Source organism: Anopheles funestus, chromosome 3RL, assembly GCF_943734845.2.
Source record: "Anopheles funestus chromosome 3RL, idAnoFuneDA-416_04, whole genome shotgun sequence".
Taxonomy (NCBI): Eukaryota; Metazoa; Arthropoda; class Insecta; order Diptera; family Culicidae; genus Anopheles; species Anopheles funestus.
This window is the reverse complement of record NC_064599.1, coordinates 50905910-50926316: the sequence shown is the minus strand read 5'-3', so window position 1 is coordinate 50926316 and position 20407 is coordinate 50905910. Positions and strand designations below refer to the sequence as shown.

Sequence of the window (20407 nt, the reverse complement as noted above, 5' to 3'; positions counted from 1 at the left end):
AACCTAGGAAAAAAAACACCAACCCGTTAACCTTTGGTGCAGTCTTATTATAGTTACATTACTTGCCTGTATCCCGACACAATCCTCGACCACTTCGAACAGTGTTACAAACATGCCGTCCACTATTGCGTCCGTAAATATATTAAAAAGAACATCGTTCATATCTGTTTGCGATAAGCAGATTCTACACACTTTGTGCAAGTCGATATCTAAACAAATTTCCTCGCCAATTTTGCTCATGTTAACAATGGGCCTTCACCAAATGTTGCAGCATTTTAAACTGAAATTCTGCCCGTACCGATTTGTTTACATTATGCTGCTGGGCATTGTCAAATGGCTCTATGTATGTTGATGCACCATGCCATATCACTGGAGCGTGTTAATTTGGCTTTTAGTTCGTTTATTACTGTTGCAATTAGCGTTTGTACAGTGGTTAAATTCTTGTAATATCAAAATACTTTAATATGAATGTATTAAGAACCAATTACCAACGAAGTTCACGATCTGTTTGATTGTAACGACTTTGCTACACAATTTAAACCCGTGACATTCACAAGAAACGGACTCTTGAACTTGGTACTATAGTAACGTAACATTAGGCTGAATCAGTTCTGGTCTCCGGGTACAAGAAGTAAACGCATCAGAAGCAAAATCTTTAGCATTTTCAGCTTAAATTGATAATTTTCTCGCGTATCACTGTAACTTACAAGTAAAAAGTAGTGCGAATAGTAGCACGATGGACACACAGGATCTGGAACTTACCATCTCTGCCGAAGAGATATGCCGCACCTGTCTGGCTGCGGTCGATCGAACGCAGCTTAAACCGATATTTTGTAATGAAATTTTGGATGGGCGCATCGTACCGTTCCCCAGCGTGGTGGAATTGGTTATCGGAGAAAAGGTAGGTAAACTGCACGCCGCTAACTTTCCCAGATGCCAGATCTGCCCCAAAATGCATCTAAATGTGATACAGTAAATACAGCTAAAGTTACACTATTGCAGCTTGTTAAACATGACAAACTTCCAAACAATGTTTGCCCGGAATGTAAAGGAAAGCTTCGGGAGCTTTATCTTTTTATTGGCAACGCGCAAAAATCGAACAAACTGCTGTATGAAATATTCAACATTAAACCATCGAGTGCTGTAAGTACGAAGAAAACGGAGACCAAACATGCTGAGAGTCAAACGGAACCATTGGCAGAATCGAGCAACAACATCCCGGCGGGTGTTACAATTCCAAAGCCTGAAACACTGCACGAGATCGGTACACAATGCGATAACGAGACCGCCGAAACAGCATGCCAAACGGATGCGCTAGAGGAATCGGAGAAGCTAGACGTTCATGAAGATACAATCACTCCTACAAATTCCACGGAATATCAAGAAAACGAACTTCTTCGCGAAAGTCCCATCGAATGCACATTAATGAACTTTGATGTACCGGACGATGATGACGATGCTGAAGAGAACAAGTATGAAATGGTGCTGCTAGCGAATGAATCTAATGAGGAAGAATGTTTCACACTGCGTCCTGTAAAGACGGATCACAAAAAGAAATTGATCATCGAAACTGTTCCAAGCAAGGAGCCGAACACTTCGAAACAAAACGATCTTTTGTCAACGGTTGCCATCAATTCTGTGCAAAAAAAAGTTTCACGCCGATCAAAGAACGAACAAGCGTATTGCACCTACTGCAACTGGAATGGTCGTCCAGCAATGCTGGAACAGCATTTTCAGGTGCACAAAGCAACATTTGAGCTGTGCCTGGAGTCGATAGATTACTTCCGATGCTCCGACTGTTTAACGGTGTTTTTAACTCAAATGCACTTTATTGAACACTTTGGCACTGAATGCAATGGTGCACCGTATGAAGAGTACGTATACCACTCGGATCTCCGAAGGCATGAAACGTTTTACCTGAACGGTCTGGACATATGTGTACCAAGGTTGAAAACATTCAAAAAAATTTCTAACAAATATCAATGCGGCCGGTGCGTGAAGTGTACGACGAACGGTTTCGATGCAATGCGCCAACACTTTCTGACCCACGAGGCAGAGGACGATAAAACCGACGATGTCCATTTGCTGTGGAAAAATAATCGTCTCGACCAGATACACGTGTGTGGTATATGCAATGCTCAGTTTCCGGATGCAACCTACATACGGCAACATCTATACTTCCATCAGGATTCGTTCATCTGCATTTACGATTGTGGAATGATCTTCACCAGCTTTCTGCGCATGACCAGCCACTTTGAACGAAAACATATGCAGGACCGCAAAATTGCGGAAACCAGCATCGCCGAAGAGGCTAAAGCGCAGGAAGAAACATATCAGTGCACACAATGCGAAAAAACGCTCCCCAGTGCCAACTCATTGAAGACCCATCTAAGTAACCATTATCGCTCGCGTAAATATGTTTGCACGGAGTGCAATAAAGGTTTCGGGCAGAAAAGTGATCTTACCAACCATTGCCGCATCCACACGGACGATCGTCCGTACGAGTGTAAGCTGTGTGATAAGAAATTTCGCACCAGCAGCCACCTTCGTGACCATACGTCTACGCACGAAGATGTTAATAAATTCGAGTGCAATGTATGCCACAAGATGTTCAAAGCGAAACGTATCCTTGCCGGGCACCTACGGTTGCACACTGGCGAGAAGCCGTATCAATGCAAACTATGTAACAAAACCTTCGCACGCAAGCAGCACCTCATAACGCACCAAAAAATACACTTTAAACCTCGCAGTTCCGGTACAACCGCTAAACTTGAAAAACGAACAAAACGATCCCCGTGAAGCGGTAGAAACTTCATTTAACCTTTTTCAATAAGAATTAAAACAGTTTGCTACAAATCTAAGCTCGTCATCGCGATGAATAAAAGCGATTCCGTTACAAACCAACAACATTTATTTCATTGTGCATCGGGTGCAAAAAGTTTTATAAAATTCGATTGTGATAATATTTGGCTGGGCCATGTTGTTCCCTGAGCTCTCGACGTGGTTAGTCAAAAACAAAAAATGGCTATGTTACATGTTCACCACCGAACGAATGCTTTTGCCTTCATGCATCAGCGTAAATGCTTCGTTGATCTTGTCTAACCCCATGGTGTGTGTGATGAATTCGTCCACCTTCAGCTGCTTCTGCAGGTACTGATCTACCAGCTTCGGTACACTCTCAACACTTTTCCATCCACCGAAAGCCGTTCCTTTCCAGGTACGCCCGGTGACCAGCTGGAATGGGCGTGTAGCAATTTCTTTACCGGCCTCTGCAACACCAACGATCACCGATACGCCCCAGCCACGAGTACATGATTCCAGTGCGGCACGCATCGTATTCACGTTGCCAACACACTCAAACGTATAGTCTAATCCGCCATCGGTTTTCGCGATCAACACCTGTTGAATGGGCTCTTCGAAGTCATTCGGATTGACGAACTCGGTGCAGCCGAACTGTTTCGCAATCTCAAATTTGCCCGGATTAATGTCGACTCCAATGATTCGGGTCGCACCAGCCGCCTTACAGCCCATAACGACCGCCAGACCAACTGCACCAAGACCCCACACAGCACAGGAGCTGCCCGGCTCCACATTGGCCGTGTTCAATGCGGCTCCATAACCGGTCGGAATGCCGCAACCAAGCAAACACACTTTCTCCAACGCAGCGCTAGAGTCGATTTTTGCCAGCGATACTTCCGCCACCACGGTATACTCGGAGAACGTTGACGTTCCCATAAAATGGTAGATTGACTTCCCGTTGCACGTAAACCGTGTCGTACCATCAGGCATCACACCCTTGCCCTGGGTAGCGCGAACCTTCGGACAGAGGTTTGTTTTCGGGCTCTTGCAGAACCGACAATCGAAGCATTGCGGAATATACAATGGAATGACATGGTCACCAGGCTGAAATTTAGTCACACCTTCGCCCACACTTTCCACCGTACCAGCACCTTCGTGTCCAAGAACCACGGGAAAGATTCCTTCCGAGTCTAACCCACCCAGCGTGTACGCATCCGTGTGGCACACGCCCGATGCTGCCACTTTAATGCGAACCTCGCCTGCCTTGGGAGGTGCAACCTCGATCGTTTCAATTACGAGCGGTTTCTTTGCCTCCCAGGCAACGGCCGCCTTGCACTTGATCACCTACAACGATAAACGAGTTAGTTTCGTAAACATGCCGGCATGATTTTAATGTACGGAGCGGCAATATGCTTTACATTACCTGACCAACGGTTGAAGCCATCTTTTCCGTCTATCCGAACAAACTCCAAATGCTAATCAGTTGGTAGTAAAACGTGTTATCAACTCGGAAAGCGATGATAAGCCGATTTTAATTTACTTTTCACTGTTGAAAAATGAGCAAAGAATAAATTATCACTTTGACGTTTGACAACGAGATATTTGCACGGCATCGAAGTAGGACGTACGGACATATGATAGAAAACATTCGAACGTTTAATAAAACCGCAGTTATCTAAAAATATGTGCATTGCATATCAATTGGCAATACAAGGCCCGTTTTTTGTGAAAGTCTAGTTTATACAAACCCAAAATAAGAATTCGATTTGAATTATACGTTTATCGAGAACACTGTTCCGTGTCAGAGTTGGCTTGAAAATTACTGTAACTAAAACAGGGTGAAGCTTTCCATTTCTTGACCCGCGGCTTGATACCTCACGACACCTGTTTTGGTAGTTAAATTAAAAAGTGTTTCGGTTTCTTTTTCCTCTTGACACGACGCATGATCGTACATACATTAATGAGATGGGTATAATAGGTAAACATTTTACGAAAGCGCCATAACGATGTTTATTTCTAGTTAGATCCACGATTAGCAGAAATAAAACACAAGCCGATCAATTGACACGCTTGCTAAAATTACTATATCCTACACCGACGCAAGTTAGCATCACTTTGTTAGATCCAGACAACTCATCGCCATCGCCATCTCGATCATCGGTTTCGTCGTTTTCATCTCCGTCGGCATTTTCCAGCTTAAATGTGATACCGAAAAATTCCCGTAAATGCTGAAGGAAATGAATGGTATATTGCGAAAGTGGTCCTATTAGAAACTTGGAAACATCCTTCTGCGCCAACGCCATATATAGAACGACCAGCCACTGGAATGTGGAGTCAACGCAACCGCCGCGAAACACCTCATCCAACAGCTTCATGCCTGCCTCCCGTCCCAGGTCTTCTGGTATCGATGGATTGCCTTGTTGCTGAAAGCGAACCAAGTTTGGAATTAAAAAATGTTATTCAATTATACTACAAAGCTCATCGTTCAGCATTAAATAAGTTACCTCTTCCATCGATTTGCATATAGCTTCAGCAGAGAACATGGTACCATCGGTTGTTTCAGCCACAAGATTGATACCGTACCCTGGGCTATTTCCCGACCGTTTACCCTTATGCTGATCAGTGTTAATGTACACATCGGGCAGGAAATTCAGCATCACTCCTTTCGCGTGCTCCACGGCACGATTGGCCATTGCAGGGCTGACTTTGCAACAGTATGCCGTACCGCGTATCCGCTTAACCATCGTTTGCTTCGTACATTGAATAGCTTTCAACGATTTACGCACGGGACAGCGGAATGTTATTTCACCGCCTCCTCCCGGCATCATACCCCGTTTCAGTACCTTCAATTCAAGACCCTCATCCACAACCAGGAACCGTTTCAGAGCTGGCATTGCGGATGCTTTAATGTGATCTACCGACGGACTTTCTTTACTATTTGTAACACCGGTCAATGTGACCTGCAGAGGCTTTTTGCAGAACGGTCCAAGCGCTACCAAGATGTCTAGATAGTAACCAATTCCACGCTCTGTGCTACAATCGTGATGAATTTCCCCACCGTACAGGAGCCCCGGTTGATACACAAACGAGCAACCATCGCGATCCACTCTTGTAATCGTGCCGTTTGTAAGTTTGTCCAGCAGCTGAAGCAGATTCGTTTCGTACTCTTGCAGGCCAGCAGCAGTTTCGCGGTGTGGCCGTATTTCCCTTATTTCGATTGGTTTTCCACTCAGTGTCGCCAGCAATAAACGTTGCTTAAGAAAGTTGCTTCCATGGTATATGAGGCAACCGTTTTCTTTCCCAACGCAAGTCATCTTTGGGGGAACAACTGGATTATTAAACTGTTGCTAAATTTATGTAGCACGTTTTCTGTTGTTGGGAGAACTGTCGGACGGTTGCTATTGTGGTTGACAGCGATTTGTTTTGATGATACTTAAGCACGGGTTCCACATTCGGCGATGTTGAGCAAAACATTAACATCGTCCGTTTGTTGAGCTTCATTTTGAACAAAACCTTGCAAGAACATATTTCTTTTCACCATTGTACTTATTGTATAGGTTTAATTTTTTATTTATTATTCTATTAATAACAACTTGAAACTTGTTATACGCGTTCTACGTGTGAAGCGTATTGAAATAAATGCCCAAATATGTTCCTCAAGCTGATTAGCTTTTGCAATGAACCCATCAAACCTCTTGTTGTACAATATTTTAAAACTAACCCAACCAAATAGCTTAACATATCAGTCATCATCGCCGCTAAAAATTCCAATCAAATCGTTGATGGTAGCGGGATATTTAGTGACAGGGCACCTGCTCTCCGATTGAAGATGGGTAACGATGCAACGATAGCAATACACATATCTGAAAGCAAAAATGTTAAGACAATAAATTTGCACAATACAAATTCATCTTACTGCGAGCATTTAGACAAATAACAGATCTTACCCAGAAACAGATATCGCCGTTGGAATTATGTGCTTTTGTAGACAAATAGGGCATACATTAGCGTACTTTTCCGCATTTGCATCTGGCTCGGGAGCGTCCGGTATTGGCAGCTTCGAGAGGTCTCCAATATTAGCTTCCGTTTGCCACCATTCAATGAATTGTAGGAAGAATGCAGACAATTCCAACCAACGCAAAAGGGCGGTGCTGAGCATCGTAGCAACCCTACAGAAAAAATGCGTAAACATTACATTAGCAACCTCAGGGGTGATAAAATAATCGAGACAAAAACTCAAACTCATTCGCTACTTACCTTACTTTGCCTTGCAATATGTCCCTAAATGACCAACTTTCCTCGTCTTCAGAAAGGTAAGTCAACCCAAGCCCCAAAATTCGCAACGAAGGTGCATGGGTTTGAGAGACATTGGCCAAATACGACACATAATGAATAAGCTTTACACTTTCGTAGCACGCCTTCACATACGGTAGCAGGCGGTATAAGAGCTTACGATTTGCCGGGACATGTTTCGCGTTTTCATAATCCTCCTTCCATTGGTCACACGCCTTTTCCAGTTTGCGGACAGCGTACGGTACCAGCACTAGTACGACGAACGACCAATTGCGATCTTTCGTGGTGAATGTTTTACTTCGCAGCGATGTTCTTGTAAGTCCGTAAAATATTTCTGCTAGCGATCCTCCATAGTTTTTCATATAGTACCCTTGGACGAGACTGTTGAAGATCAAATAGAATTCGTCATAATACCGAACCAATCCTCCGAAGACGGCAGGTTTTGCTGTTGCTAAAAACTAATACAAGTGCGGATTAGACTTTACGACATAATAAAGCACGATTTGGGTTTACCTACATCGACCACGCGTTTTATTGCAGGATAGAAGGTAACATTTAACGAATCTGCCGCTAAAACCTCAAACAAAGATGGTTTAACTTCCACATTCGCTGTTATGTGTGCACCTCTCGCTGCCATTGCTGAATGTTTATGTTTATCGGCGTTGCAATCAGCTGTCAACCTGATCTGCGACAGGATTTTTTTTCTCAGTCAACCCTTTCTCACTATGTTAAATAAATTTCTAAACCACATTTTTTGTTTGTTAAAATCATACTCTTGCGCTATTTTATTGACTTAACCAGCACCCAAATTGCATTGTCCATACTATTGCCTTTAATATTTTGTATATAAACTTTAGCGCCTAACCATCCAGAGTACAGTTGACCGTTTTGCTAGGGGTGTACACTTCAGCACGCGTGCGTTTACTTACGATTGAGACATTTGTTACGACTTTCCATTCACCGGTTGCCGGTCCCATCTGCACCACCATTCCATTTCCAGTTCGAAATTATATCCACAAACAAAATCTTACCGTCAAAACGTCCCAAATGTGTATCCTGTTAAAACGTTGTATTATTTCCGTACGCTCCCGTTTCAATCGTTAAATGAGCAAATGGAAAAGAGTATTAATATTGTGGAAATTGATTATCTAAATCATCAAACATGATGGACATGGGAGAACGAAACCGTCTGTACATTTTGAAAGAAGACGAACAGAAAGATGGAAAGATCATTTATCCCGTCTAAATCCTCTGGTACTAAGCTGTGAATAAGGAAGTATACAGCGAAAGATATTCCAGAGGGTTTAACATAGAAACAGTTATGAAATATGGTTAAATGCTACAGGAAGGTAAAACGTGTTAATTGAAAGAAAAAAAAACTTTTTGTGTTTACCGAATGATTGCACATTCCATTTCCAACGTCGATCCAACCTCGGACAAGGATAATCCAAATGCCTTTCCCCGCTTTTAATGTTGGCACAAGCGCAGCAGATGCGTCCAAGGATAAATGTCATTCCACTCGTTACAGATACAAACGGTACCTGCCGAAACTTGGATACGACGATCCGGAATATTGTGATCAATCCTATTATCCACATCCCTCGTCGTCCAGCGATGGGTAAACAGATTGCCCAGGGCGGTATGGATGATGAGAATGATGCAGCAGTGCACAATTATTCCAGAACCAATATACAGCCACATCCTTGAGATCTCCTTTCTCCAACGGCGATCCACGAGAATCCAATCAATCCAAATCACAGTGCAAAATTAATTCCAAATCCAGCCTCCACGTTCATTCCTGTGTTTTCAAATATACGCTTCCATTCCTTCCTGTGCATATCCAGTCCCTCGATGTCCTGAATCCACCAACAATCCATTATCTCATCGTGTATATACATTACATTATCGATGCAATTTCCTCTTACTTGCCTCTAAAGCAAGCTCGCGATATTAAAATATATCGTGCCCAAAATGTCAAAAAGAATTCTACGGAACAATTGCCAACATCTGTGTTGCAACCTGTGCAACCTAAATTCGTGGACAGGTGCCCGTTTTGTTCCTTGGTATGCTATGCTATCGGCAATAAGTCTATACCGATGGGAACATTTGCCTATCATCAATCAATAAAATATGGTGTGTATGAGCACGCATGACCAGTTGCAATTGTACTGGACAATGCCGAAGAATGGATTCCAAATGATTAAAATTCTTCGCATCCTGAAGCTAGGAAAACACTATTTCCTTCAATAAATCAGGTCATAAGGTCCCTTCTTTTTGCATTCGAACCACGTGCATCCACATCCCGAAGGAGACCTGTGTGAATAGGTGCACAATGATCAGACCGCGGCACTAATCGATGTGACTCCCGTCGTTATCGATGAGATAGCGCGCACAATTCCACACTGTACATTATTATCCTTTGCTGCGCTCTTTTCAAATTTATCACATTCTATCAATCCTCTAAGACCCTGTCAGAAAAAAGAATAAAATATCATGTTAAGTTTCACTCTGTTAACAAATGAAGCTAATGAATCTTCTTAATTGAATATTTATCGATTTCGTTATTCAATGGAAATATGATCAAAGCCACCGTCTGGTATACCGGGCGTTTACCCCATTTCTTGCGACTGTCTCTTTCGCCATACGCTATTCTGTAGAGTAAGATTGGATATAGTCCTTTGACCATCACCCTTATTATCGTAATACGGTGGGTGATGTTCTTTTGAATGCTGGATAAGTATGCTGGATGTGCAGTGGTGGCACGGCAATTTAACTAGTCACGATAAAATTAGGTCGTTATTGCATGCACTAAACAGTTCTACCGATATACACACAATCTCATATATATATACGCACAATTTTGCCTTTTAGATGAAGCACATTCTCAATTGCATCTGCTGCTACCGTCTTTTCGATCGTCCCTGATTATATAGTAAAATGTTTGCTTATGTTTCTAGGCAGAGCTCAGTTTCCTTGTTTTAAGGAATGTTGTTTTACACTTCCTGCCATGCGTCCTACTTTTTTTTAAAGTCTATTGAATTGCTTCTTGTGGTTCTGTGTGGGTTACAGGTGCAACTAAATTCTTCTTAGCTTCTATTACTAAACAATACCAGGATGTATGCTCAACTGCTGCCATATTGTTTTAGACAAATTATTCTTACACTATTGATTGTGAAAGCAATCGTTAGGGATAGAAGATTTAAGATGAAGACTTCCGATTAATTCGGAGGCATCTTTAAAAACAGCGAAAAAAAAAATTAATATTTTAACTAAAATCAAGCAAAAATGGCCAATTGCTTTTCTGCCGGAGACTGTAGTCAAGGCGTTTGTGTGTTCATTTGTGTAAAACTGAAGAAAGAAGATTTAGCGAATTAATTACTTTAGTCTTCTTGGGCGGACAGCTCTCTCCACCGGCTCAATTGTAGGAACGGGAACGTGATCGCGAAAAGCTCCGCTTTACTGGTGAATAGGTCGGTGTTCCCCTTCGGCGGCGTGGCGAATACGATCTGCAGCAGAAAGAAATGATACAATAAAAGCGTTCGACAAGTAATTGTCGAGTTTGTGAGCAAGTACCTGTCCCTATATTCACGCTTTTCGTCATTTCCAGAATCTTCCCGTACATGAATGTAAGCAACTTCACCCTACAGTAAAGAGTTTAGAAGAACAATGTTGTCTTTGATACTGTCCACATGCCAACTAAAATTTTTACATCGAAACAATATTTTACCTCATGTGAGCGAAAGCGGGAATCGTCAAGCTTTTTTATAGCGTATTTCATGTCTTCATGTCGCAGAAACTCCACCACACCCGTACCGTCTTTATAAACATCCGCAAAGCATACATCGCCTGCTTCGCGCATGTGATCCTTCAGATCTTGCCACGATCCGGACGATGGTAATCCAGTTACCATTACCCGAAACTGAGAGCGGCGTGCCGGTGGCCCACGGTTTCCACGATCGCCTCTACTGCTGCGGTCACTGTTCCCTTGGCGACTGCCTCGGTAACTCCCGGGACCACCGCCCCGTGGGAACTCGACTCGCAGTCGATATCCGTCGTAGTCGTATCCATCGCGAGCCTTAACAGCGTCGTCAGCATCGCTGCAAAGTACCAAGCCACCAAACGATTTTTCCTTTCGTTACAAGTGCATGTTCGTATTTAGGGAATCTTTACCGTGCATCCTCGAATTCTACAAAAGCAAATGGCGGCCCGCGGCGATTTTTCAGATCCACGAACGTCACTTTGCCGAACTTGTGGAAAAGATCCTGTATATCCTTGGTCCGGATGTCTGGTGGCAGGTTACCGACGTAGATTCGACACTCGTTGCGTCCATGAGACATTTTCACTGGTTACAATCTTTCGCTTTATTACCACAAAAAGATGCAATGCACACGATATTCTGTTTTCACAAAGAACGCTTCACGGTATCGGCTTGCTTTGACATTCTCTTCGTTAAAAGAAGATGGATGACACATTCGTCAAGAAAAAAAAAATGGGCGCTTTTGACATTTTCGTTAAAAGTATGACTTTTCCGTGGTCCCGTTTGCTAGATCGAAGAGAAAAAAGCGACGGCGGACCGTGTAATGAAGCAGCAGTAGCGCGTTTGTGTTTTCTCTCGGTGAAAAACTTGTTTTTCGTTTATTATTTTTTGCTGCTCCGCTTACGAACGTGCTTAAACCGTTTCCATCCGAGTGTCCGCCTGTCTGGCGAAGTGATACTGTGATAATATATGTCTAGTTTTGTGTGCGCTCGATGCGCCCGAGATGCGAAAGTGTTCCCCCGGCGATTGTGACTAACTTCACTCTGTTCCCATTATCGTGTGGCACCGTGTTTAGCAACGGGAAAGAAAAAAAAAGGCCAGGAAAATCTGACCCGCAATCTGCTTTGCATAAGTTTCACCATCGTGTAAGTTGTGTCTCGTGATATCTGTACGGTTTTGATCCGGATGGCGTTTTTTGCGTGATTTTGCCTGCCACCGTTTTCGACCAACAACCGTAGCCAAATCGAAGTGTACAGAGTGAAATTTTCCAATGGCCAAGTTCATATCGCAGTAGAAATCGAAATTCATGATCGTAACCCGAGGGAAAAAGTGCGGTGCTCAATATAGTATTCTTTGCTGTTCGTCCCCCCCCCCCCCCCCCGTCCCCCATCGCTCAGCAACTCTTTGTCCGTTGTGTGATAGTGTAAAGTTTTTAAATTATTCATTTTCCTCTTTAAATGATTGTAAATAAGTGAAGAATGTCGAAAAGCAAAACAGCTCATCCGAAAATCGACAGCGATCGTGTAGAAATCAAATCAAAGGTAAAACGAGTAGCAAAAATGGACCTGCTTTCCTCGCTTATAATTGTTCCCAGCGCGACCATCATGTATGTCATGATTTTACATTACACCCGCTTCTTCCTAAACTAATTCTCAGTTCGATGCTGAATTCCGGCGATGGTCCGTAAAACGATCCGAACAACATTCCTTTGAAGAGTTCCAGTCGTTAATCGAACGGCTACATAAGCTCGACCGCTCCCAGCTTCTGGTTTCCTACATCGATCCGCGGGATAACGATTTGCTACCGATCAACAATGATGACAACTTTGGAAGGGCTCTGACGACGGCGCGACCCCTGCTACGCGTAATCATACAGAAGAAAGGTAATGGGAAGGAGTGGGTGAAGCCGACCGGAAGAAAATGAATTCCACTTCAATGCTGCTATCGACGTACAATTGCAACCCTAGCAAATGTCACTTGGTACACTTGGCGGATAAGAACGCCCTTCTAACGATGGGTAGCAGCGCAACAGCGTCCCGAATGATTCATACCATCATTCGGGCGGGTATGCGTATGGCTATTCCGCTTACGGCAAGTGCACCGTTAGCGTTAGCATATAGTGGATAATGAAGCTGGTTGATTGATTGAATTCAAGGAGGAGGGAGTGCAAGTTGGAATGATTATCAGTATCGCACGATACACTGTGTATACCATCTGCCCACACAACCACATCGACGAGCTCGCTATCGATCGAGGTCAGGTTGCGATCGTAAATCGAAATGATTCGTGCACAAAAAAAAAAAAAAAACAAATGCTCCCTTGTGCATCGGTTTGGATCAGTCAGCTCTCGATTGATCCCGCTATTATTTTACTCAATTAATTTTGCCTCTTTCGCTTCCGACTTCGCGTGGAGTTACAATCCACATAATTGTTCCGGAACCGTGTTAATGTCCTGATCATACGCTGGGATACAGTAGATCATTCATATGTTCACTTTTATAGTTTTGTAAAACAGAATCCATACCGACTATTTACAACATAATTGTCTTTACAAAAAATGCAAAGAAAACCATTGCCAAAAAACTTGACAAATTGTAATGTTAATTTTAATTAAACAGGTGACAGTATTGAGGAGCGAACGGGATACGGTACGATTCGACCCAGAAATCTCATCAGCAGCATTCTTGGACAAACACCGGTGAAACCGAAAGGTTTGGCAATATCCAATCCGCACGATTTTCGACAGGTATGTATACGCAAACTTTTCCCCTTTTCCCTCTGTGTTGACCATAAGCTAACGGTTTATCTATTAGGTATCCGCTATCATCGACGTTGATATTGTCCCCGAAACATGCCGACGAGTACGTTTGCTGAAGCATGGTAGTGAAAAACCTTTGGGATTCTACATTCGGTAATAGTCGATTTCCTCTCACTTACTGTAGAATGTTTTAGTGCGTTAAAATAATTGCATTTCTTTTTGATTATTATTGATTCTGTTCGCCCACGTTAGTGATGGTACATCTGTGCGGGTTACCGCTAATGGACTAGAAAAGCTGCCCGGAATCTTCATTTCCCGACTCGTGCCTGGGGGATTAGCCGAAAGTACCGGCCTGCTAGCGGTGAACGATGAGGTGCTGGAGGTAAACGGTATAGAGGTGCTAGGCAAAACGTTGGATCAAGTGACGGACATGATGGTGGCCAACAGCTCTAATCTTATCATCACGGTAAAACCTGCCAACCAGCGAACCCTTGCACCGCCCCGGCGCGGATCATTCTCGCGCAATAGTCAACTTTCCGGTGGATCGCACCAATCGCACCATACGACGGGTTCGGACGAAAACGATCAGGACGATCAGGATGAGGTAGTGGACCTTATCGAGGCGGTCACGCTTGAGGAGAGCAATCTCATCTCCCAAAAGGATGGTGTGCTGCATTTGTAGGCTCAGTTGTTTATCTACGATAACATTTACAAACTGTTTGTTTTGGTGCGTCCTCTCCAAATCTGGCATTCCACGAGTAGAATATTACAAGTGGGCGGAACGTTTTTAAAAACACCCACACACACACACAAAGGGAAGGCGGATTGTTTCTATCTATTCGTAATAACTACATTTGTCGAAGTTTGTGTGTACAGATACGAGCTACACTGCGTTTTTAGCGAATGGAAACTACAGAAAGTGCCTGGCAGTTGTCATCCGATGTTAAAGTCAATTCCTTTTATAGGAGTTTTATGGAACGTATACAAGTTTGGAAGAAGCGTTCGTTACTTAATTAAAACCGTTACGTTAATGCAACAACAACAAAAAACAAATACGGAACAAAAGCAACAGCATTCCAATTTATGATCTTAAACAAGCATGCAACTTTATATCTACATGCAAGAAGCAAAAAAAAAACATTTGAAAGGTTTCCATTCTCGTTCACTAAACTGACTGGCGAATGTGGATCATCGATCCGTTGTGATAGAAGCCGAAAAAAACAACAGCAAAGAGAAACAAATTTTAACAGTATATTTGAAGTTATAGCATGCAAAACCGTGCCTTTCTAAATTGTCGGTGGAAAATCGGTCCATGTGTACAAGACAGAGATTGTCTAGCCTTGTATTTCCCAAATACTGTTGCTTAAGCGAATCGGCAGAGGAAATAACAAATAAGCACGTGTACAGAGAGCTTACGACTCAATCAAAAAGCAATATTGCTTTAAGTCAACTGAAGTACTTCAATATACATTAAAACCCTAACAAACAGTACTTATATAAACGGAAACAGTATAATTGTTGTAAATTGGGGATAAAACAACCGGTAAGAATGGCAGTGGCAGTTTCTCGTTCTTTGATGATTCGCGCAAAAGCAACAAAGCGTAATATTCAGGATGGTAGTTTTTCTTGTTCTTAATGTGAATCTTGTGCTCCTTAACGAGCCGCAGCTAAAAGTGCTAGCGAATCAGATCATCAGTTTCGTTAGCAAAACAAAACAACATCAGATAGCTGCTATCCAATACCAAATATTTAAGGAGTTCATAGAGATGTGGGCAAAATGTACTTTACTGTCTGCTTGACGATGCATGGTTTAACATTGGTGTAGTTATGCAAACACCGCGCTATAGCAGCCTTTAAGCGAGCAAGGGCGTTGGAAAATAACGATAACGCAAGACACACAGAAACAATAGTGGAGTTGGAAATAAGGAAATAAGAAAAAAGTCACGTACACCGACAACGGATAAACACAACACCCTTATGAAATGCGAAACAAACGGAAATGTTCACAACCTTTGGCAGCTGATAAAAAAAGACAACATGCAAGGCGTGATGCAAAGTTAGTATAGCCGTTACTATATTTTTACCAAACCTCGTTGTGGGAACACGGGACACACTATCTGGTTTGCCGGGCTTAGTGTTTCCGCGCCCAGCTAGGCTGTCCTAAGCAATTTATTTTGTTTTTGTCAACGCTCATCCGTATTTCCAGAGTATTGCTCCGCCCTTATATGTGCGAACATTATTACACAGTATTTTTTTTGTTATTATTCGCTTAGTTATAGAATAAATGGATAGAACGATAGCAGCAGCAGCAGCAGCAGGTAGTGCAACACAAAACAAACACCACTATTCCGTATTAATAACAAAAGGATCACACCATTTTTGCGACTTATACTCACTAGGCGTAGTTTAGCATACGCATGTTCGATCGGCACCCACTACACCGTGTCATGGGGTTTTCCTCTCACGTGGTTGAGCATGTGTACGTTATCGATGAAAAAAAAAACAAATACCCAATTGCCTTAAAACGTCCCGAGTCGTTTGAAAAGCAAATAAGCATAGGACCATTATACTTAAACATTCTCGTTCTTTCAACACACACACATTCCGTACACAATCGTAGATAAAACGTTAGGGTCTTAAAACTGTTTACAAAGAAAAAAACAAATATATTATAAACTTTTTATGGATGAAAATTGTGGATAGTTTATTCTTCTTTTTACCGCTTGTCTCCCAGATTTTTGCTCATGTCGAGAGGCACGGAAAGATTATATTGGTCGTATACTTACATCTTTAGTCCAGATTATATTTTTCTCCCGATTGAAGATCGTGTATCTAAAAAGGGTAACCGGAAAGGTTAGCAAAATATTCATATCTTCCATTTTATCGCAAAGTACCTCTTTCTCCTTATCATGTATCTCCATCAGCAAGCTGTCCAGCTTATCTTGCAAACGCTGACGCAAGGTTTGATTTTCGATCGTGCGAATTTCCTGCTCCTTCTGATTGCGCTGCGTCTTGAGATCGCTTATTTGGCGCTGCAGCTCATAAATCCGTGCATTATTATTTGTGCTAGCGGTAGCACTATTAGCGTTACTGTTCTGACTATTTCCGAACCCGCCGTGCGGCATGTCCGACGAATCATTATCGGAATCCAGCCGCGAACTGTCACCCTGAAAGAATGACATGGATTTCGATCCCCCAGCACTGCTCACTCCCGTTTCGGGCCTTCTGGCCGCCCGGTAGCCACTGCTCGAACCAGCACCGCTAAACATGCTCTTGTTAAACTCCAGTGCAGGATTTCGCTCAGTCTGCTGTGTGCCCTGGTAAGAGCTGGAGTCGGACAGACGGCTATCGTCGGCTTCCGCCGACAGCCGGCTGCTCTCATCGATGTCGATGTTTTTGTTGATTGGATTATCTTCCTCATCAGAGTCGGACACTTCCTCTCCAAAGATATCATGCTCTCCAACGTCTTTGTTATGGTCACCCTTTTTCGTGTTCTTCGAAGGGCTCTTATTCGGTGCGCCCGATTCTGTACCCGACCCAGGGGAAGGTTTGTTCGGATCCTCATCTTCCGTGATCAATTCCCACTTTACATTGACCGCTTCATTGTCGACTCGCAGCAAACGTTTTACTTCCTTCTCTATTTCCGGTGCTTCGACGTATTTTTTCTTGAGCGTTTTACGAAAACGACGCTTCCTTATATTTTTGCACGGCGGCGTCACTCCGTGCGGCCAAAGGAATTTTTTGTCCACCTTGTTTGGGTCTTTTTTCTTATTTTTGTTGGGCGATTCCTCTTCGGCTGACTGTTGTTCGGGCTCCTCCCTGCATATCATCTAAAAGAGGAAGAATTGAGGTGTACTTTTCAGGATAAGGAGTTCTACCGCTTCCCGGGAAGACTAATACCATCTGACATATGTCCGCGGTTTTGTAGAAATTCTTCGAGTCGATCGTTTTCAATGATTCGATTATCGTAGGAAGATCAACCACCTTCGCATGTAGTAACCAATGATCGAACCGAACTTCGCCATAGCGTAATTCATTCTCCAAACGAATGAAAAGTCGATCCTTCAAATTGTTGGCACCGCTCTGTATCGCTTCGCGTAGAGCGGCGGCTGGTTCCTGCGAACAAACAAACTCATGTAAACACGAATGTTATTCTAGCATCTTTTGCACAAATACTACCTTGGGCATTCGCATAATAATCTGCGTTTCCAGCTCTGCTCCATCGTCTTTCTTGCTGTCTTGTTTCACGGGTTTATCGGGCATGTTCGATATTGTGCTGCAAGCTGAATGAACTTATGTGTCCAAGTTAAACATGTACAATGAAAACATGTTTTTTTGCTTTATTTTCCAGTGAAACCATTACCAAGAGGTGTATAGGATGAGCTGTGCTAGTTTGAAATTAAAATATCTTAGACAACCGCGTGGATGACAAAGCAAAATAAAAAAAAATTAAAATTGTTTTCTTATCGACGGTAACGCATTTTATAGTCTGTCCACTCTTCATGAATAAATTGCCGATAAAAGTTGTCTAAAAAATTGTTTTGGCTGTCTTTTATTCGTGAGCTAACCTGATGCTAAAGATAATTAATCTTCCAGGTACGTTGAACGGTCGGATGCATTTTGTTTTCGGTCTGCTATCCTGGAACCGAACTGTAAAGCACGTTTCCGCAGCACACATGCTTGCGTTAAACCGAGTTTATAGGCACATAAGCGTAACATAAGCTTGTCACCAATCCCGGGTCCCAGTGGATGATAGCACCGTTGGGAAGCTTTCAAGGAACGTACCAACGCGATGAAATCTTCTTGCAGATAAGGAGTTCTAGGTGTTACACCATTGTCGCTTATTACTCTGTCATCACGTGCCAAGTTTCTACTTGGCAGGCGCCTCCAATCTAAATTCAGTTCTTCCTCCAGTGCTTCGTACGCTTTCTGGTAGGCATGAGGACTATGCTCAGTAGCACTTTTTTCTGCGTAACCGAGAAGATTTCTTTCGAACGCAGCTTTGTGTCTAGTGTATCCACCAAACAGCTCATCGGCACCGGAACCTAGCAACAGTACCTGAGAAAAGAAATACGTATTAGCTAGATAAAACCCCGAGTATTGTCTCTTCTGAGTTACTTACCCGACAGGGACTGGTGTAGGTTTCTCCGTTTTTCTGCCCAACTCCACGAGATGCAAACCAAAGTGCGGCACCCAAGGATTCGTCCAAAACATTCCGCAGAGGAAACACGAGATTAGAAATGATTTTTCTTTTCTCATTTAGTTCGCATCGATTGACATTTATCTCCACAAAATTCCACACGCTAATGAAGCATGAAAGTAAAACATAATGAAAAGTAATTAATTTACTCAATCACGATTGTTGTTATCATTACCGATTTGGCCGTAAACGGCGCAACTCATCCAAGGAAGCCAGCCCAGTCACTCTATCCGGCACATTCCATTCTATTACTGTAGGCTTTACTTTCGCACGGCTTACCTTTTCAAAGGCAACATTCATTAAATCAATCGGACAGTTCGTTGGTACGAATTCATCTGCCAAAAGAGCTAGAATCGTACAATCTATTCCACCCGAAAATAAGATTCCAATCTTTGGATGGATGCATTCTGATTGTTTTTCTAGACACATTTTGCAGTACTGTGTGGTGTTGGTAATACGTTCTTCAACTGCATTGCGTAAAGTACCAAGTAGTTGATTGCAAACATTTTGAATTTCTGGGTGCTTAAACAGACAGCCAAAAATGTCACTATCCAACGAAGTTTCGTTTAATAGCAGAGTATGAAAATTAAAGTTATACTACAAAAGAAATGTGTTAAATATTAGTGAAAAACTGTGACATCAATATCATTACAGTTGGATAACTTACCTGCGTTATGTTTCCTCCTACTGGGGTTTGAATTTTAACCGCTGTCTGAATTGTTAATGAACTGCAAAACATCTGGTCTAGTTCCCTGCAATCATCCGTCCACGGCAGTAAGGTAACTGATTCCGATCCATTTACACTAGCCAAATCGATAAAGTAAAGCCCATAGGGAGGAAGTTCGTAGACGACACTGGATGGAACGTTTCCTGTATCAATACAAACAAGCTTGTTCGATCATTCCGTTACAGATTATCCTGGTGGAATTTTACCTCCAACGCTTGAAATGAAAATGTTTCCATCGTGCTTCCTTCCAATGAGCAAGCTATTTCGTCCAACGGCATCTCGGGCAAAGTATATTCTATTTTCTTCCTTCCTTAGAAAAATTACACTAAACGGACCACGTAAGCAAGCGAGAAGGTTGAAGAGATCAGTTTCGTTCCGAGATGCTTCAATTTTTCGCAACAGCCACAACGTGTCGCTGCTGTTCATATCCTCCCGCTTTTGGAAGATATCTCCATTAAATACCAGCACCGTGTGGTCACTTTCTATAGGTTGTTTGCATAACGATACTCCCTGATGCCATAGCACCGATCCATAAAACAGCACCTTCGAATCATACACCAATGTAGACTCATAGTTTGGGCCACGATTTCTTAGGAGATTTTCGATCGATTCTAGCTGAAAGTAGATTGAAGTCATTAATGCAACATAATATGCATTAAGCTACAAAACATACCGTTTCTTCGCCCACAGAGGAGTTATTGTTAGTGCAGATGTAGCAAAAAATCCCACACATCGCTAGGAAATTGTGGTGTCCTCACGTTCCTGATTGTTTACACACATTTCAATTCGTCGAATCGATCTAGAAATGTCTTATTGTGCAAGTCCAAAACAATCGATGATGCATCCATCAAATATCTTTTCGAGGCACCTTGTA

General features: G+C 42.7%; 8 protein-coding genes across 10 annotated transcripts; 2 read left to right on the top strand and 6 right to left on the bottom strand.

Annotated features, from left to right (window-relative positions):
- Positions 1-500: 500 nt before the first annotated feature.
- On the top strand, positions 501-2830 carry LOC125769618 (zinc finger protein 37 homolog). Its single transcript, XM_049438413.1, has 2 exons — positions 501-901; positions 1003-2830. The coding sequence occupies exons 1-2, from the start codon at positions 737-739 to the stop codon at positions 2797-2799; spliced, it is 1962 nt and encodes a 653-aa protein (XP_049294370.1). The 5' UTR covers positions 501-736; the 3' UTR covers positions 2800-2830.
- A 63-nt stretch (positions 2831-2893) lies between these two features.
- On the bottom strand, positions 2894-4417 carry LOC125769651 (alcohol dehydrogenase class-3). The gene is made up of 2 exons (XM_049438458.1): positions 4223-4417; positions 2894-4143 (listed from the first exon to the last, which is right to left on the bottom strand). The coding sequence occupies exons 1-2, from the start codon at positions 4241-4243 to the stop codon at positions 3031-3033; spliced, it is 1134 nt and encodes a 377-aa protein (XP_049294415.1). The 5' UTR covers positions 4244-4417; the 3' UTR covers positions 2894-3030.
- Positions 4418-4778: 361 nt separating this feature from the next.
- LOC125769646 (probable RNA 3'-terminal phosphate cyclase-like protein) lies at positions 4779-6218 on the bottom strand. The gene is made up of 2 exons (XM_049438453.1): positions 5304-6218; positions 4779-5222 (listed from the first exon to the last, which is right to left on the bottom strand). Exons 1-2 carry the CDS (start codon positions 6111-6113, stop codon positions 4857-4859), a joined length of 1176 nt encoding a protein of 391 aa, XP_049294410.1. The 5' UTR covers positions 6114-6218; the 3' UTR covers positions 4779-4856.
- A 108-nt stretch (positions 6219-6326) lies between these two features.
- On the bottom strand, positions 6327-7805 carry LOC125769657 (peroxisome assembly protein 12). The gene is made up of 4 exons (XM_049438465.1): positions 7610-7805; positions 7057-7550; positions 6747-6968; positions 6327-6662 (listed from the first exon to the last, which is right to left on the bottom strand). The coding sequence occupies exons 1-4, from the start codon at positions 7727-7729 to the stop codon at positions 6542-6544; spliced, it is 957 nt and encodes a 318-aa protein (XP_049294422.1). The 5' UTR covers positions 7730-7805; the 3' UTR covers positions 6327-6541.
- Positions 7806-7922: 117 nt separating this feature from the next.
- Positions 7923-11616, bottom strand: LOC125769675 (serine/arginine-rich splicing factor 1A). 2 transcript variants are annotated; one of them, XM_049438483.1, is made up of 5 exons: positions 11263-11616; positions 10820-11189; positions 10666-10733; positions 10472-10598; positions 7923-9560 (listed from the first exon to the last, which is right to left on the bottom strand). In XM_049438483.1, exons 1-4 carry the CDS (start codon positions 11427-11429, stop codon positions 10508-10510), a joined length of 696 nt encoding a protein of 231 aa, XP_049294440.1. In that variant the 5' UTR covers positions 11430-11616; the 3' UTR covers positions 7923-9560; positions 10472-10507. The 2 variants fall into 2 exon arrangements, with proteins under 2 accessions (XP_049294440.1, XP_049294439.1); XM_049438482.1 differs by lacking the exon at positions 7923-9560 and having other exon boundaries at positions 9625-10598.
- Positions 11617-11667: 51 nt separating this feature from the next.
- LOC125769660 (partitioning defective 6 homolog beta) lies at positions 11668-16299 on the top strand. Its single transcript, XM_049438468.1, has 5 exons — positions 11668-12390; positions 12506-12731; positions 13467-13594; positions 13662-13759; positions 13859-16299. Exons 1-5 carry the CDS (start codon positions 12328-12330, stop codon positions 14286-14288), a joined length of 945 nt encoding a protein of 314 aa, XP_049294425.1. The 5' UTR covers positions 11668-12327; the 3' UTR covers positions 14289-16299.
- Positions 16284-17955, bottom strand: LOC125769638 (transcription initiation factor TFIID subunit 7). Its single transcript, XM_049438441.1, has 4 exons — positions 17786-17955; positions 17507-17722; positions 16501-17436; positions 16284-16438 (listed from the first exon to the last, which is right to left on the bottom strand). Exons 1-4 carry the CDS (start codon positions 17867-17869, stop codon positions 16397-16399), a joined length of 1278 nt encoding a protein of 425 aa, XP_049294398.1. The 5' UTR covers positions 17870-17955; the 3' UTR covers positions 16284-16396.
- Positions 17956-18142: 187 nt separating this feature from the next.
- Positions 18143-20339, bottom strand: LOC125769623 (asparagine synthetase domain-containing protein CG17486). 2 transcript variants are annotated; one of them, XM_049438419.1, is made up of 6 exons: positions 20207-20339; positions 19740-20148; positions 19474-19676; positions 18982-19403; positions 18729-18909; positions 18143-18664 (listed from the first exon to the last, which is right to left on the bottom strand). In XM_049438419.1, exons 1-6 carry the CDS (start codon positions 20264-20266, stop codon positions 18191-18193), a joined length of 1749 nt encoding a protein of 582 aa, XP_049294376.1. In that variant the 5' UTR covers positions 20267-20339; the 3' UTR covers positions 18143-18190. The 2 variants fall into 2 exon arrangements, with proteins under 2 accessions (XP_049294376.1, XP_049294377.1); XM_049438420.1 differs by having other exon boundaries at positions 19740-20144; positions 20207-20283.
- Positions 20340-20407: the final 68 nt, after the last annotated feature.

Excerpts from the sequence above, each read along its gene's own strand:
- LOC125769618 (XM_049438413.1), top strand. The coding sequence starts at position 737 with ATGGACACACAGGATCTGGAACTTACCATCTCTGCCGAAGAGATATGC. Across the intron at positions 902-1,002 it reads AATTGGTTATCGGAGAAAAG|CTTGTTAAACATGACAAACT; the intron begins GTAGGTAAACTG and ends ACACTATTGCAG.
- LOC125769651 (XM_049438458.1), bottom strand. The coding sequence starts at position 4,243 with ATGGCTTCAACCGTTGGTCAG. Across the intron at positions 4,144-4,222 it reads TGGCTTCAACCGTTGGTCAG|GTGATCAAGTGCAAGGCGGC; the intron begins GTAATGTAAAGC and ends TTATCGTTGTAG.
- LOC125769646 (XM_049438453.1), bottom strand. The coding sequence starts at position 6,113 with ATGACTTGCGTTGGGAAAGAAAACGGTTGCCTCATATACCATGGAAGC. Across the intron at positions 5,223-5,303 it reads TATGCAAATCGATGGAAGAG|CAACAAGGCAATCCATCGAT; the intron begins GTAACTTATTTA and ends GTTCGCTTTCAG.
- LOC125769657 (XM_049438465.1), bottom strand. The coding sequence starts at position 7,729 with ATGGCAGCGAGAGGTGCACACATAACAGCGAATGTGGAAGTTAAACCA. Across the intron at positions 7,551-7,609 it reads CAATAAAACGCGTGGTCGAT|TTTTTAGCAACAGCAAAACC; the intron begins GTAGGTAAACCC and ends CACTTGTATTAG. Across the intron at positions 6,663-6,746 it reads ACGGCGATATCTGTTTCTGG|ATATGTGTATTGCTATCGTT; the intron begins GTAAGATCTGTT and ends TTTTGCTTTCAG.
- LOC125769675 (XM_049438483.1), bottom strand. The coding sequence starts at position 11,429 with ATGTCTCATGGACGCAACGAGTGTCGAATCTACGTCGGTAACCTGCCA. Across the intron at positions 11,190-11,262 it reads GTAGAATTCGAGGATGCACG|CGATGCTGACGACGCTGTTA; the intron begins GTAAAGATTCCC and ends GGTACTTTGCAG. Across the intron at positions 10,734-10,819 it reads CCCGCTTTCGCTCACATGAG|GGTGAAGTTGCTTACATTCA; the intron begins GTAAAATATTGT and ends TCTTTACTGTAG.
- LOC125769660 (XM_049438468.1), top strand. The coding sequence starts at position 12,328 with ATGTCGAAAAGCAAAACAGCTCATCCGAAAATCGACAGCGATCGTGTA. Across the intron at positions 12,732-13,466 it reads CGTAATCATACAGAAGAAAG|GTGACAGTATTGAGGAGCGA; the intron begins GTAATGGGAAGG and ends TTAATTAAACAG. Across the intron at positions 13,595-13,661 it reads ATCCGCACGATTTTCGACAG|GTATCCGCTATCATCGACGT; the intron begins GTATGTATACGC and ends TTTATCTATTAG.
- LOC125769638 (XM_049438441.1), bottom strand. The coding sequence starts at position 17,869 with ATGCCCGATAAACCCGTGAAACAAGACAGCAAGAAAGACGATGGAGCA. Across the intron at positions 17,723-17,785 it reads TTATTATGCGAATGCCCAAG|GAACCAGCCGCCGCTCTACG; the intron begins GTAGTATTTGTG and ends GTTTGTTCGCAG. Across the intron at positions 16,439-16,500 it reads TACATGATAAGGAGAAAGAG|ATACACGATCTTCAATCGGG; the intron begins GTACTTTGCGAT and ends TACCCTTTTTAG.
- LOC125769623 (XM_049438419.1), bottom strand. The coding sequence starts at position 20,266 with ATGTGTGGGATTTTTTGCTACATCTGCACTAACAATAACTCCTCTGTG. Across the intron at positions 19,677-19,739 it reads TTTCATTTCAAGCGTTGGAG|GAAACGTTCCATCCAGTGTC; the intron begins GTAAAATTCCAC and ends GTATTGATACAG. Across the intron at positions 19,404-19,473 it reads TAGGAGGAAACATAACGCAG|TATAACTTTAATTTTCATAC; the intron begins GTAAGTTATCCA and ends TTTCTTTTGTAG.